The 15,545-nt window shown below is 39.4% G+C and overlaps 1 protein-coding gene across 12 annotated transcripts in view; it reads right to left on the reverse strand.

The window, feature by feature from the left end:
- Positions 1–14,038, reverse strand: part of ep300b (EP300 lysine acetyltransferase b) — a 42,244-nt gene extending 28,206 nt beyond the window's left edge. For 6 of the 12 annotated variants that reach the window (XM_084385201.1, XM_084385198.1, XM_084385199.1 and 3 more), the window contains exons 1-10: positions 12,083–14,038; positions 8,726–9,300; positions 5,940–6,101; positions 4,698–4,938; positions 4,483–4,596; positions 4,000–4,227; positions 1,268–1,373; positions 1,035–1,166; positions 515–632; positions 74–242 (exon numbers count right to left, since the gene is read on the reverse strand). In XM_084385201.1, the coding sequence (XP_084241327.1) occupies positions 74–242; positions 515–632; positions 1,035–1,166; positions 1,268–1,373; positions 4,000–4,227; positions 4,483–4,596; positions 4,698–4,938; positions 5,940–6,101; positions 8,726–9,300; positions 12,083–12,176 (1,939 nt within the window). In that variant the 5' untranslated portion in view covers positions 12,177–14,038. The remainder of the gene's footprint in view (positions 1–73; positions 243–514; positions 633–1,034; positions 1,167–1,267; positions 1,374–3,999; positions 4,228–4,482; positions 4,597–4,697; positions 4,939–5,939; positions 6,102–8,725; positions 9,301–12,082) is intronic. The other 6 variants (XM_084385203.1, XM_084385202.1, XM_084385200.1 and 3 more) reach the window with 2 other exon arrangements.
- Between the last annotated feature and the right edge of the window lie 1,507 nt (positions 14,039–15,545).

The following is a 15,545-nucleotide window of genomic DNA, read 5'->3' on the forward strand; positions in this document are numbered from 1 at the left end:
CGTTTCATGCATCAAGTTTTTATTTTGACGGGTAGCCACACATGGCCGTATGCAGGCGTGTATGTGTACGTACTAGGCAGCTGTGCCTGGTTCATGCCAGCTGGTGCTTGAGGTAGAGCACTGTTGGGCATGCCAGGCTGAGCTGGCATCATACCCTGCTTCTGCAGTCGGGTTCTCCTCTTCTCCTCCAGCTCCTTCTGAATCTTATAAATCTTCTCCGCCAACAAGTGGTAATACTCCGCCTGGAAGAGAAAAACATTCATGAAGACAATCACTCTTACAATTCGGTTTAAAACATGTGCACTGACTCAGTTCAAAGTCTTTTTCGTGCGCTTTTAGTAAAGACAGAAAAACGTATGGACGTATTTGTGCCTGGTTAGGCTGTTTTTTTCAGTGTTCTGTCCAACTGTGACATCTGTGTCATGGGTAAAAAAATGAAGAAACAAGTGATTCTTGTCAATTAATTCATATATAACCCACAGACATGAGACTGACTGTGCAAGCGTTTTCTTACCCTGCTGTTTGCAGATTCATACATGTCACCCTCCACTTTGCGTGCATAAGCTACAAGATTTTCCATCCGCCGATCCTTCAGTGCTGCAGGGTCTGGAGTGGGGAAGATAGCCTGCACACTACTCTCACACACACACACACACACAAACACACGTGACTGAGAACGAGCTCATGGAATTAAACAGCACCTTATATGTGACTTTCCTTATATGTGATTGGTAGATATGGATTTTTAAATAATTTTTTGAAGAGTGAGCAGCAAATCATCATATCAGAATGATTTCTGAAGGATCATGTGACACTGAAGACTGGAGTAATGATGCTGAAAATTCAGCTTTATCATCGCAGTAATAAATTACATTTTAAAATATATTCCAAATTGAACCTGTTATTTTAAATTGTAATAATATTGAACAATATTAAGATTTTTAATACACATTTTCGACATCCATTTCTAATAATGGGTGCATAAAATGACAGTAGTTGGTCTAAGCGGGTGTGGGTATGTGTGTATCACTCACAGTTTGTGTACGAGGTGATTCCGGAGATCCTGTGTGATGTCTTCATGCCAGTTCTTCCTCATTCCTGCAGAGGGGGGCGTGGCCGTCGCTACAGAACCCATGTTACCAACACCAGAGGTGTCATTCATCAGACTGCAAGAGAGAGGCAAACCATCAAACATCAACGTTAAACTTTCATTGACCAACTATTTAAATCAGGTGCCGGTCCACTGAACCGCAGTGATGTTCAGTACCTCTGAGCCATGTTCCTGTGCAACATGCCGTCAGGCAGCATTCCCGAATGCTGGTTCGTCATCGGCGCCCCGGCTCCACCATTCACTCCCATTGAGTTCCCACCTGCTGGGGAACACAGTATAAGACATCATAGGTAAAACATGCTAAATTAACTTAATACAAAGTGAAAACCAAAATTGAGTATATAGATTTTTTCTCAGATTTCATTACAAATATCTTTCTGTTCCGAAAATGAACGAAAGTCTTACGGGTTTGGAACAACATGAGGGAGAGTAATTAAAGGGATGGTTCAGAGTAAAATCAATCTAGGGTCCTTTGCACCATGACCTCAAGCCAAACACCCCCCCCAGAAGCCTTTTTTCCCTTGGTCGAACATTATTAAAAGTTAGAGCTTATTTAGATATATCAGCCGAATGGCTTAGTGCAGGCACTAATGGATCCTATGATGCATCTTGTAAATTACCCCACTAATAATGCCTGGAATGGTACCAAACTTCTACAGTAGTACAAATAGGTTCTGTACTCAAGGCATTGGAAAGTTTGTAAGTACATCAGGAGTTTATTTAAATAACACTCATGCTACTGCTAACCCGGACGTCGAGGTCAATTCAGTGATTTGGGAAAAGCACGTAAAAGTCCTGGCAGAAAGCGATGCCCAGTTCCAGGAATGCAGAATGCACTAATATTTTGTTGGTAGTCCCAGTTTGCAACAATTATTAGTTAACACTAAGTTGTTAACGCTTCGGAAAAAACAATAATTCGTCGTTACACTACATCCTTATGCATCGCTTTCTGCCAGGACTTTTACGTGCTTTTCCCAAATCACTGAAGTGACATCATAGGATCTGTTAGCGCCTGCACTGAGCCATCCGGCTGATATTTCAAAATAAGCTCTAACTTTAATAACGCAGACTTGACAGGCGACAAGTGAACCCGGGACGAGCCATTATTTAAAATTGGAATTTCTCTGAAATTAAAAATCTTTGGGAACTTTTGGGAAATTGGAAGTACACAACTGCAGGAAATATATCACACCGTGCAAGTGATTTTTGGATATTTTATTACAAGAAATCTATATTGTACCTTTTATTTTTTTTATTTTTTTTTCAGCAAACAAGACTTAATATCTGGAGTATATGCATCTTGATTTAAGAATTATCAGATATTTGTACTGGAAAACAAGACAAAAAAAATGTGTATGAAAAACATTTTTGGATTGTACACCAAGATCGCGATACGGCTTAATGCGATTTTATAAAAATTGCAAACGCTTCAATTTAATGAAATGTATGCGCTTGCATGTTTCAGTGTGTTTATATGCATGATAATCTCATTATCTGCCGGCGTTTGCAGCAGCTCGGTTTACAGTAAATGCTGCTCCACACAAACTCCATCTCTGCATCTGCATTTGCTTAATGCATTTGAGAACGCAACATGCGCCGACCATCTCATCATTCTTGCAATGAGAAGCGCTTAAAAGAGAAGCATTAAGGGCTTTGATGGTTTGAAAATGAAGAAATGAAGACAGCCACAAATATTAGTAGTGTAATAATTGTAAAATAATGTAACGTAAAATCATTATTATTATTATTATTATTATATTATCCTATCCATAAATACTCTATTGTAATATTTCAATGTAAAATAAAATAAAGTAATATTTCTTATTTGTTTTTAGATAGTAATTTGTATATTTGTATTTAGTGATAATAATAACAACAACAACATTATTATTGTAGTTTTGATATATAAAATCACCTGGATTTTTTAAATTTGCATTTTAAACTGCAATTTTAATCATAAAAATCATGCATGTCGTATTCAATTACTGAGACAATAATTTTATTTTCAGGTGCGTTTTATCAATCTGATCTGTCAGTGAAGAATGTACATTTCTAGTTCTACACCAATACAGACATATAAAAGATCATCAAATAACATTATTGGAGAAGCATTTAATCAGAGGGCCTGTCCAAATACACACACTTGAGGTTTTTGCACTTGACCACTCGTCTACTTAGATTACGTATTTCCGGAGTTCGGCCAAAGTGTTCGGATGGACGTGAACACCGCAAGTGTTTTAAGATTTTTACTTACTCAATAGGACTTATCACTGCGTGAGTGTGGTGCTTAATTTTCAAACGTTTTACAAAATACATATAAATCAAAATACAATACAATGTGCAACACTTTACATTTTAAAACCAAATTATCGGTAACTTTTAATCAACTCAACTTACACTGGAAAGTTTTTCTTCACATGACGCGAAATCGGAAATACGCTAAAGGCCCGTTTCACACAAAGAACAATAACTACAAAGATGACTATATTAGCGTCCACACCAACAGACGATAATAATTACATATAAGTAAATTTAATATCATTCTGTTTATTCTAAACGCGTGTTTGTCTGCCGCTTTAAATGCTCGTTATCGTTATAGTTGTGGTGTAGACTCGGCTATTCTTTAATATTGAGAATGATTTTTAGAACTATATCTTTATTGCTATCTTTATAGATATCGTCCTTGGTGTGGAAGGGCCTTTAGCCTCAAAGACTGCTCCGAGGCAGTATTAGTGATAATGTGGTTTTAGAGTGCATTAAGTGCACTTTGGCGGTTTTCAGACAAGGGATGGCCTTGCGCACTTAATTGGCGCATACACATGCTCTTAAGTGGCCAAGACAGCAGTATTTGGAGAGGCCCAGAGACTAAAGGTTAAGGAAACTCTAACCTATGTTGTTGAGCGTCCTCATGCCGGGTTGAGAAGTTGCAGAGCTCTGCTGATTCTGATTGGATGCCTGGTTGCCCTGGTAGGTGAGTCCAAGAGCAGCATATGCCCTTTCGATTGAGCTTGGGTCAATCTGACTGGGTGGGTTTAAGTTTGGGGCTGAAGGCTGGCCGCCAGGTAATGACCCACCTAATGGACCACCCATGGCCATCCCAGCACCTACCAGCAGAGCTAGAGAGAAAGATGAAGGATGGGAGATTGAAAAACCCTTTCAATATGTTGAGTACTAGAAGATATTTTAAACAATGTTTTAAATCAATGGAATCCAGTGTTGTTTTTGGACCCCATTGACTTTCACTGTATGGGCGAAAACAGCTGACAAATTCTTCTAAATATTTTCTTTTGTGTTCCACTGAAAAAAAGTAAGAAAGTCATACAGATTTATAATGACTTGAGGATGAGTTGCATTTGTGCATATTATCTCACATTGCTGGTTTCTTTTGTCCCCAGCGCTCTTTAGCGGCAGGCAGACGGGACAGTCGTGCCGCGTGCAGTTCTTCCAGTGAGAGATGATCTGCCTAGAGGACGCGCAGTGAGCCACTGTCGGGAAACACAAGCATGCAAGTAAGGTGCTGTCATCTTTTTTATGAACGGGGAAGAATACGAACAAAAGATTATGAATGGGTGGATTCCTGGCTCACCCTGGCAGGATTTGCCGGCCTGACAGTGGGTCATGTGATTAAGGACGTTCTTCATGGTTCTGCAGTGGGGCAGGTTGCACTGGCGGACCTCTCCGTTGGCCTGCTCTCTGCGATGGCACTTGTGAGCATGTAGTAACAGCACCAACTGCTGCTGAATGAGTTTACGCTTCTCCGGGTCCGCTGCAGGGGGCGCTACCGCCCCACCCGGGCCCGAGACGCCACCCACCACACCTGAGCTCTGCTAGAAACAGACAGAAAGAAAGGGTTTCAAGGGTCAGGATTTCATGTTCCTGCAGCTTCAGAGTGATTTACAGATGAAAAGATCAGGGAATTAGCTTAAAAAATAAAATCAAAAAAGACTGGAGTGTCCGTTAGCAATGATGGCAGCACATATCCTTCAAGCTTGGGGTCGGTAAGATTTTTAATGTCTTAATCAAGGCTGCATTTATTTGGTCAACAATACAGTAAAACAGTTATATTGTGATATATTATTACAATTTAGATAGATAGATAGATAGATAGATAGATAGATAGATAGATAGATAGATAGATAGATAGATAGATAGATAGATAGATAGATAGATAGATAGATAGATAGATAGATAGATAGATAGATAGATAGATAGATAGACAGATAGATAGACAGATAGATAGACAGATAGATAGATAGATAGATAGACAGATAGATAGACAGATAGATAGATAGACAGATAGATAGACAGATAGATAGACAGATAGATAGACAGATAGATAGACAGATAGATAGATAGGCAGAATGATAGATAGATTGATGGATGATAGGCAGATAGATAGGCAGATAGATAGATAGATAGATAGATAGATAGATAGATAGATAGATAGATAGATAGATAGATAGATAGATAGATAGATAGATAGATAGATAGATAGATAGATAGATAGATAGATATTCTGAATGAATCACTATTCATAGCATTTTCAATAATAGAACAAAATGAAATGGTGTTGTTGGCAATGTGTCGAGTTTCGCAATTTACATTCTTTCCAATTCTTCAGAAATCTGGCCATGCAGATTTGGTAACTATCCATAAATAATCGATCAACAAGTTCTGTGTCTGTGGGATGAACCACAGCCTGAGGTCTGAGGGGACATGATAACAGAAGAATCTTGGTGGCCGGTTAGAGCAGGAAGTAATCCCAGAGAGGGTCAGTGAATGTGTGTGGATGCGGTTCACTTTGACATTTTCTTTATAGGTCTCTCACCATGCTGCTCATATTCTGCCCATGCTGAGGTTTCTTGTCCATGTTGAACTGGTTAATGCTGTTGGGTTGACCCGCTTTGTTTTGGAGCTGAGGCCCAAGGGACTGTCCTCCACACTGACCATACGAACCGCCGTAGGGGCCCGGAGCAGCCATCATTCCCATCTGAGAGAGAGAGAAAGAGGATAAGCTTTATCAAGAATGAACAATTCCTGGTATTTCAGTCGCAAAGGTTTCAATTATCCAAATTTAAAGAAGCAGAATCATCAACCATGAGGAGTTAACAGCAAAACAAGAAAACAAACATCAGTAGATTCAGCTTGTTTAATGTTCACATTATCTACTCACTTCACACATATAATGACACTGTGGTATCAATTCCGTAAAACAAACCTCAAACAGTTGATAAAAAAAAATCTAGAAGGACCCAGCAAAACAAAATAAAATGTCATTCCCTATTTTTTCTGCCCATTTCCTGCAGTCCAAGTTGTGCAATCGCCTGTGAATCAACAAAATGGTGCGCAGTTCCTCGTATGAGGGAGTAGAGAAGGTTTTTCAAACCGAGGTCTGTTTTAGATGTGCTCAAGGATCACATCACTGTGAATGTCTTATCCAAACCAAAGAAACGCCACAAGATCTTTATTCATTCTGGTCTGTTTCACTACCTTATTTGTAAGTCTTACTGGACAAAAAAAAATTAACAAAGTTTTGTGTTTTTAAAGGAGGGGAATACAGTGCTGTCACAAGAACATAACTAATCAGATTTGTGTATTCGGATCATGAAACCAATACTTTTTCGCATTTAGTTTTTAAAACTTGAGTCTTCAAGTGAGTAAACATATCAAGAGTCTTCAAGTTATAAAGTTTGAAAATAAGAGAACTTGGTCTTTAAAAGTCATAAACTGATTCTTTTTTTTTTTTTGACCTTTGATATTTGATATTAACTTCACCTCCAAAGCAACTAAACCATAAAGTCTAGGTCCACAGAACTGATAGGTGTGTGACAGAATCAGAACATTGCATTTTTGCTCTCAATGTACTTACTTTATAAAAAAAAAAAAAAAAAAAAAAAAGCATATATAAGTATCAATAAGCAATATATAAAATATATTTTTTAAATAATATATTGTATTCTTATTCTATTTAATAATAGTATCAACATTTTAAGTATAAACAATTATATAATAACATTATATATATTATATTATATTATATTATATGTATATATATATATATATATATATATATAAAACATTATTTATATTATATATAGCCTATATATACATATATATATATATATATAATTTGGGTCAAAAATACACTAGTAATGTTGAAAGTAGTAATATAAAAACAGTAATGTTGTGAAATATTATAAACAACTGGTTTTTGTTGTAATACATTTTAAAAATGTGATTTATTTCTGTGATGGAAAAGCTGAATTTTCATCCGCCATTTGTGGAAACTATGGATGTGCACAAAGCCGAATACCTCATTCAGAAAGGCACGGATAACGGCATCAAAACAAATAACGAATTCAAACGAATAATAGGAGAGATATTCGGCAGACACTTCTCGTGTTTGCTGGATCATACGGAGCCAGTGGATCATAGCATGATATTATAATGAAATGAGCGGAATGACCACAAATAGCCTGCCAGGAGTAATATAAATTAAAATACTACTACTATTTAATTTAAATATTTTGAACCTTGTACAATATGATACACAAATGAGTGTAAACTACTGAAATGAGCACAATACGTTCGCAAATCAAAAAGCCACTCCGCCATCTCTGTGCGTCTCTCACAAAAAAAAAAAAGATCTTGACATGAGTAATATCAACTAAGATACTGAATCATACACATTTCATTTTCTACTACTTGATATTTCATATGTCTATTTAAATGTTTTAAATCTTGTACGATGTGATAACATATGTTTCTTCGAGAACCAGCAAGCATTTATGTATTCTTTATAATTTGTTCAGATTTGTATGCATAGTAAAACAGTAAAATTTTCAACCACTGAGTATATACTTTCAACTTCCATGTTTTCTAATCAGCTATTTTATATAGAATCCTCTTATTTGAGGTTGTGGATGATTGTCTTGACATAACTCTACACAACGTTCCTCTGCATGTTTTTTTTCCTTTTATATAACATTTAGAAATATTGTTTTAATTAGAAAATATTTAAAGAAAAGGTATATTTGTACTAAAAATATACAAGTAACTTTTTGTAATAAAGTTATACACGGCATATTTGTTAAATGAAAACTATGAAGGGAACAGAATTAAAACAAACTTCATGTAAATTTATGAACTTCCGGTTTAGATCCCGGCCCGCACACTTTCAGTTGTATCCAAACACAGATACAGATAATTGAGATTGTAACAAAGATACAGATATTACCACCTAGTGGAAACTGCGATACTTTTTAAAATACAATTTTGATTATTAGAAAGTTCAAAAGAATTACTATGTAATTAAATTAAGTTGAAATTGAATTAAATGTAATACTTGATGAATACAAAATATTAATTTCTTTAAAAAAAAAATAATAATAAACTCAACGACCCCAAACTTTTGAAAGCTAGTGTAGAATATAAATATATAGTTCTTTCATTCAGAAACACGTCATACAGAAGTGTAATGAGTTCAGGTTAGTTTTGACCCATTTTGTGCGCACTCCACTGTGATGAGGTGCACGAGTTCATTTTAAACTGTACGAGCGCTCAGAATCACTTGTCTCACTATTATATCGACGTGCTGATTTGTTCACAGGTTACCTTGTTCACTGTTCCTGGTTGCTGCGGTCTCATCACAGCCTGTGCCATCTGCTGTCCTGCGTTCGGCTGCTGCAGAGAATCGGGCAGCATGTTCCCGTTACCAGCCATGCCCGCATTCATGTTCACATTGACGTAGCTCATTCTGGGTGCACCATTCATCATCTGCCCTCCCATCATGCTCTGCGGCTGTCCGTTCCCTTTCTGGGTGCCCATCATGCCCCGGTTCAATCCCGCCACCATGCCAGGCTGCGGCATCATGCCAGGCTGCTGCTGTTGAGGGCCACCGAGCCCCTGGGCGCCACCCAGACTTCCCATCATCCCCAGGGAGGACGCGTTACCCGGGTTGCCAGTGGCCGTGGAGGTGGATGGAGGGGCGCCAGGGCGGAGGAGCTCAGACAGGTGCTTGTGTTTGGCCGCGGTGTCCTGGCCCGAGCCGCCCAGAGGCCCCGACATCCCTCCGCCACCCAGACTGGTGTGCAACTGGCCGGGATCCATCCCGTTAGGAAGGCCCAGGTCGGAGGAGTTAATGAGCTCATCTGGGAGGTCATGCTCCAGGTCAAACAGAGAGCCGAAATCTGAAAAACAGACTTTAATCAGGTTGTTGCTCACAGAAAAATCACTCATAATTACATCCATTAGAGAATAATTATAGTATGGGCACAAATATGAGACGTTTCCAGCAAAGCCGCAGCGGAATAAATCATATTTTACCCAAGTTGTTTACCCACTTTGCAGACTTAATTGAATCTGATGATCTTAAATAATACTACACAATGACAATAAACAGATATCGGTCGGTTAGTCTGACTGCTCAATATATCGGTATATCAGTCACCATACAGCAAGAAATGTACACAAATTGACCAGTGAAATTGAACGAATGGTTCGAAAACCGGAACAGATTATTGCAGCTCTCGTGATGAGAGAGAAAGACTGAGATTATCGCCTCGCAGGAGAGCAGTATGTAGTAGAGCCGGTGTGTGCACGTCCTAATGGTTCATACTAATAAAAAACACATGGCATGGCATAACAATGGACAAGCGGTGGGACAAAATGGGGGCCTTTTCCTACATAATGGCAAGTCCTGATAACAGCAATACACCAAACAACTAATACATGCAACATACTCTAAATATGAAGCAAGCAAACTTTTGAGCACAGTCTCCACATTTATCAGCCAAGAGATTAATAAAACAATATTAAAGTTTTGAGATTATAAAAAAAAATAAAAAAAAAATGTCTGTTAATGTTATCATATTGTTTTAAAATCTACATACAACCCTTTTGAAGGATAGGATGGGTAAGAGTAGGGTCAAATGTTGCCCCCTTAATCTAAAAGGCTTAATTTGTCATGTCACCTTATATTTTAAAATATATTTTTGAAAGCTTTTTTGGCATGTAAAAAAAAAAAAAACATCTAAAGAATTCAACATTTCACTTAAATATTTTGAATATTAAAATAACCTATTTATGGCTGGTTTATGGGTACCCTTAAGAAACTGTGGATAGTGGTCAAGCTCAGGGATAAGATTCAAAGTATAAATTTTACATACATCTCATTTCTCAGTGCCTAGATGACAACATAAACAGTGGCACAACTTACTCCAAAAGTCCCAAACTTATTTTAGTTTTTTTTTAAATGAAATAAATATTGCATGAAATAAAGTGTTGATTCAAATGAATCTGATTTGATATTATTAAATTTATAAAAACATAACAGCATCCATAAAAAAAATAAAATAAAATAAAACTGTATGGTGGATCACTACAGTTAAAATAAGACAATATGATCAGACTTTGATATCTAGAGTAGACATGAAACTCTGCTGTAAGAAAAAGAACTGCTTAAAACCAGTCAAGGATGGTTAGCTGGCCTTAAAGGGATACTCCACTTTTTTCGGAAATAAGCTCATTTTACATCTCCCCCAGAGTTAAACAGTTGAGTTTTACCGTTTTAGAATCCATTCAGCCGAACTCCGGTTCTGACGGTACCACTTTTAGCATAGCTTAGCACAGATCATTGATTCTGATTAGTCCAGTAGCATTTCTTTCAAAATGACCAAAAAGTTTCAATATTTTTCCTATTTAAAACTTGACTCTTCTGTAGTTAAACCGTGTACTAAGATCGACGGAAAATGAAAAGTTGCGATTTTCTAGGCTGATATGGCTAGGAACTACTCTCATTCCGGCGTAATAATCAAGGAACTGTGTGGCTGTACCATGGGTGCAGCAGGCGTAATGATATGACGCAGCGCCTGAAAATAGTCCCCAGCTCGGTAACTTCTTCCAACGTGACCGGGACTAAGTTTGTCTAACCTATTAGACCTATTTTCAGGCGCTGCGTCATATCATTACGCCTGCTGCACTCATGGTACAGCCGCACAGTTCCTTGATTATTACGCCGGAATGAGAGTAGTTCCTAGTCATATAGGCTTAGAAAATCGCAACTTTTCATTTTCCGTCGATCTTAGTACACGGTTTAACTACAGAAGAGTCAAGTTTTAAATAGGAAAAATATTGAAACTCTTTGGTCATTTTGAAAGAAATGCTACTGGACTAATCAGAATCAATGATCTGTGCTAAGCTATGCTAAAAGTGGTACCGTCAGACCCGGAGTTCGGCTGAATGGATTCTAAAACGGTAAAACTCAACTGTTTAACTCTGGGGGAGATGTAAAATGAGCATATTTCCGAAAAAAGTGGAGTATCCCTTTAACTGCACAAGCTGGTTTTAGAAGGGTCTTGGGCACTTTTCTTCTGGTCAGACAGGAAGACCAGCAAACCACCTTAAGGTAGTTTAAGATATAGAAAAACCAGTTAGATGAGGTAGCATCTACTGCTCAGTAAGTGTTGATCAGAAACTTGCACACACTGGTTTGTCTACTCACTAAATGTAAACCAGCTTGATAAGAAGTGATCTCGACTTCGTTCCCAACCGTGTGTCAGTAAAGCGACGTGATTTATAACGCGTGTATGTCGAGTTTTCCTTTTCCTGACAAGCTCAAAATGCATCACCTTATAAACCTTTGACACCAACCCCAGCTCTCGACATCGCACAACGACGTACAAAGCCAAAAGTTTGTGTAACGCACACCCGGAAAAACGCTGCCTACTATACACAACAACAGTTTTGTAACGCACCTCATCAACTTCAAATGAAAACATTGAGCAAATTAGCCTGCTAGCTATGCTGCTAAGTTATTTAAATAGCGGGGGTGATGCAAACAAACAAATACAACAAAAGAACGCTCTTAAAACACACGTCGCGTGTCTTTTTTTTCATACATGCACGCGAACAGCGGCGGTGTGCAGGCGCGAGACTCGCCGCACACCGCAGCGCGTGAACATTATTATTTACCGTTTCCATCGCTCGCGGAGACCGACAGAGCCGGGGAAGACAATTTAGGCCTCTTAGCTGAAGGCGGACCGGGGTCCAGCACATTATCGGCCATAGTTTTCCTCCGATTTAGTGTTAATGCATATATCCCGCGTAGGATAGCCCTTCCTGTGCAGTCGCGAGCCGATGTGCGAATGAAATCTCCTCGTTCACGAGCTCCGGACGTATTCCCGTTTCCCTTTCATGGGACGATACATGCATACAATGCAATGCAATGTAATGATTCAATGTTCAGTCCACCTTTAATGCTCCCTTTTAAGATTTTCTAGTCTTTAGTTCCTCAAAGTATGTTTCCGAATGGAGGAGGTGAAGGGAGGAACAGACGGTCATGCAAGCTCGCCGCAAACTCACGTAGCCTCCTCGGCGGCGAAGCAATTTTCCCAAGATTTATCCTCGCTGCTTGCATCCGTCTTTTCCGCCATTGTCGGCGGCGAACTGAAGTGTTGGTTTTTTTTTTTTTTTAAGGCGTTGTGTACGAGATATCGAACTCACTCTGGTGCGACTTCATGCAATGCTTATAAGCAAACGCAACGATTTAGAAATATGTCTCTCTTTGCGTTGTAGCATGTGCAATTCCCAGCCAGCATCACTTTACTTAGAATATTTAAAGTCCATCAAGCTCCTTAAAATTGACACGGATTGTATGAATCTCCTTCGTCGATGTCTTTTATTTCCTCGCAAGTAATTTAGATGGGTAGAGAGAACAAATAAATACTTGGAAAACTGGAATATAATTAAGCAATCATATGAATGTAAAAGTTTACTTTCATCCTTTCAACACAGTACTCTTTGCAGAATAAATAACATGAGAAATGTGCATCCAAGGACTGAAATGGCTTGCACGAGCTATATCACTTTAGATGATTACAAACAACTTGCATATTATGTCAGTGTCCATGTCTTAGTATTTTGCAAAAACACCTCAAAGTGATGACAAGTCAAATGATTTATTGTGCATTCACATCTGAATATGGCTCGTGCGCCCTCTGTGTGAATGTGTCCACTGCACGAGTTAAAAGTGTTTGCAGAAAATCTCTGAACATTGCTCTCCACGAGACCACCCTGCACTACTGCGCACAGATCTTGCATACAAAATGCAAAGAAAAATGATTTCAAAAGTGGCTGTCTAATGGACAGAACATGTATGAAATTAGTCGTTCGCCTGAAGTCCAAGAAGATGTTGTCTCGCAGTTCGCTGTGCACGAGCTAAAGAATGGGAATCAAGTGAAGTTGGTCAATGCATTTGCGTGCATTTCAATGCACTGTCAGTCACATCGAGCAAATAAGAATAATTTGTCACTGCACGAAGAGCCTTGCGGAGCATTAAAGAAAGAGAGAGAGGAGCAGCGGAGGGTCGAAAATAGAATGAACCGAACCGAGGTGGGCTTCAGTAATATTTCGGGTCTGAAGCATCTGCCGATCCGGGTGATATTGCCAGCTGCACCCCCCAAAATCTGGGGGTCCTCAAACCCCTTTCATAGGCTTTGTGATGCTGTGAACCCCCCTGCGCGTTCATCCCTTTTTAATTTCTCCCTTCTTTTGTACAGTTCCTGCAATTTTTCCCACTTTCGCTGTCGTCCGCCAGCAACCGGCGATGTGATTTCGCAGATATTCCCACTTCGTGACGCTGTTATTTTCCTTTTTCCCCTGACGAGCTTCCCTTCGTTTAAATGTATTGCCCTCTTCCGCCTCTCCGCTTCGTTTAAAAAAAAAGAACAGAAAAAGAAAGGAAAATCCGGTCTGCTTTTTTATTTTCACACTGGAGAATCTGTAATCTTGCTCCGTTTCCTCCGCTAACCACCCCGGTTGTGTGTTTGATCCGGTTTGGATCCTCGAGGACGGAGCCGGCGGCGCTCAGAGTCGCAGTGGTCGGCGCTCGAGTGGCTTTTTTTCGGTCGCTCCTGCCTCCTTCACTCTCTCCGCACAAACAAAATGGCGGCTTGTTGTTTCTACTCCTCTGGCTGGGGGGAGGGAAGGTTGGAGGTGCGGTAACATTAGTAAAGGGGGGTGGAGGGGGAGATGGCGATCGGGATTTCCCGGACAGTGCTGTTTCCGTACTGTTTCGGAGTTGCGACTGTTCTGGGCGGGTGCAAGACGGCGTCCAGCATCATCATCATCATCATCATCGTCAGATGATGGAGTCACTCATAGAAATGATGCCCACAGTGTGTCTTGTTTAGCAGAATATTACTCGAATTGGCTTTCTACCTGGAGGGACAGTGAAGCCCAGGGGTCAAGTACCCTTATGAAGTGGTGTGGAGAAAGAGGCAAGAACACGCAGTGACATTTTTGGCTGTAATATACTGAGTGGTCTCAGCTCAGAGGCTGTTTCACATAAGCCTAGTAAGCTTCCAACCTTTTTGGACATCATAAGCACATTCATAGTCAGCTAAGCTCAAAAACTAGACCGCTTTTTTGGGCATGACCGCATTATGAATCACCTCAGTTTAAGGATTGTGTCTCAAATCCAAGGGAACTGACTATGTAGCCAGCATTTTTGGGCATCATCGTGTTGAGAAGCTCAAAAACCTTGAGTTGCTTTTACTCACACAGCATTTGAGGCACCTTGGCATGGTCTGAGTAAGCTCAGCATTATAAACGAGTTCAGAGTCAATTCAGCTTAAAAAAAAAACGTATGAGCTGCCTACCTAGACAGCATTTCTGTGCGTCATACTGAGTCGTCTCAGTTCAGGGGCTGTTTCGCAAAGCCTGGGCTTTCAACCTTGACTGTTTTTGACATCATAAATGCAAAGTTGATTAACTAGGCAGTGTTTTAGGCATGACCACGTTACAAATCATCTCAGCTGAGAGACTGTAGTGTCCTAAATGATGCACTATACACTATGCACTTATACTACAGTAGTCAACATTTGAAGTGGATCAAAAAACTTCATCAAAGTTGTCTTAAGACAAGAAGGGTTGTTCAAAGTTCTTGTATAACTTTGATGAAAGGTTTTGATCCACTTCAAATGTTGACTACTGTATTTGTACTCAACCATGTAGTGTATGCATGTTATAAGGTAATTTTGCCATTCAACATCAGAATGTGCGTACCAAATCGCGTACTTGTGCACTATTCTATGCCATTTTGTAGTGTAAATAGTGCGAGTAGTGTGTTCACACTGAACATTCTATAAAGAAAAAGTCCACTTTAAGTTCCCGGGTGATGCACTTATTTAACGGAAAAAACGAAATGCACTCAACTGTCACAGCTTTAATTACGTAGCAGAGGGGGAGGGGCTATCAGACTCCGATGTTGAAAGACAAAAATAAACGTATAAAGTTCATCCACTACACGATTGAGTACATAGTGCATATGGTGTATAAGTGCATAGTGTATAGTGTGTCATTTGGGACACAGTTAGAGACTGATAACCCCTCCCCCTTCACCACGTACTTAAAGCTGCAACAGTCGAGTGCATGA

Source organism: Rutilus rutilus (genome assembly GCF_951802725.1).
Source record: "Rutilus rutilus genome assembly, chromosome: 1".
NCBI lineage: Eukaryota > Metazoa > Chordata > Actinopteri > Cypriniformes > Leuciscidae > Rutilus > Rutilus rutilus.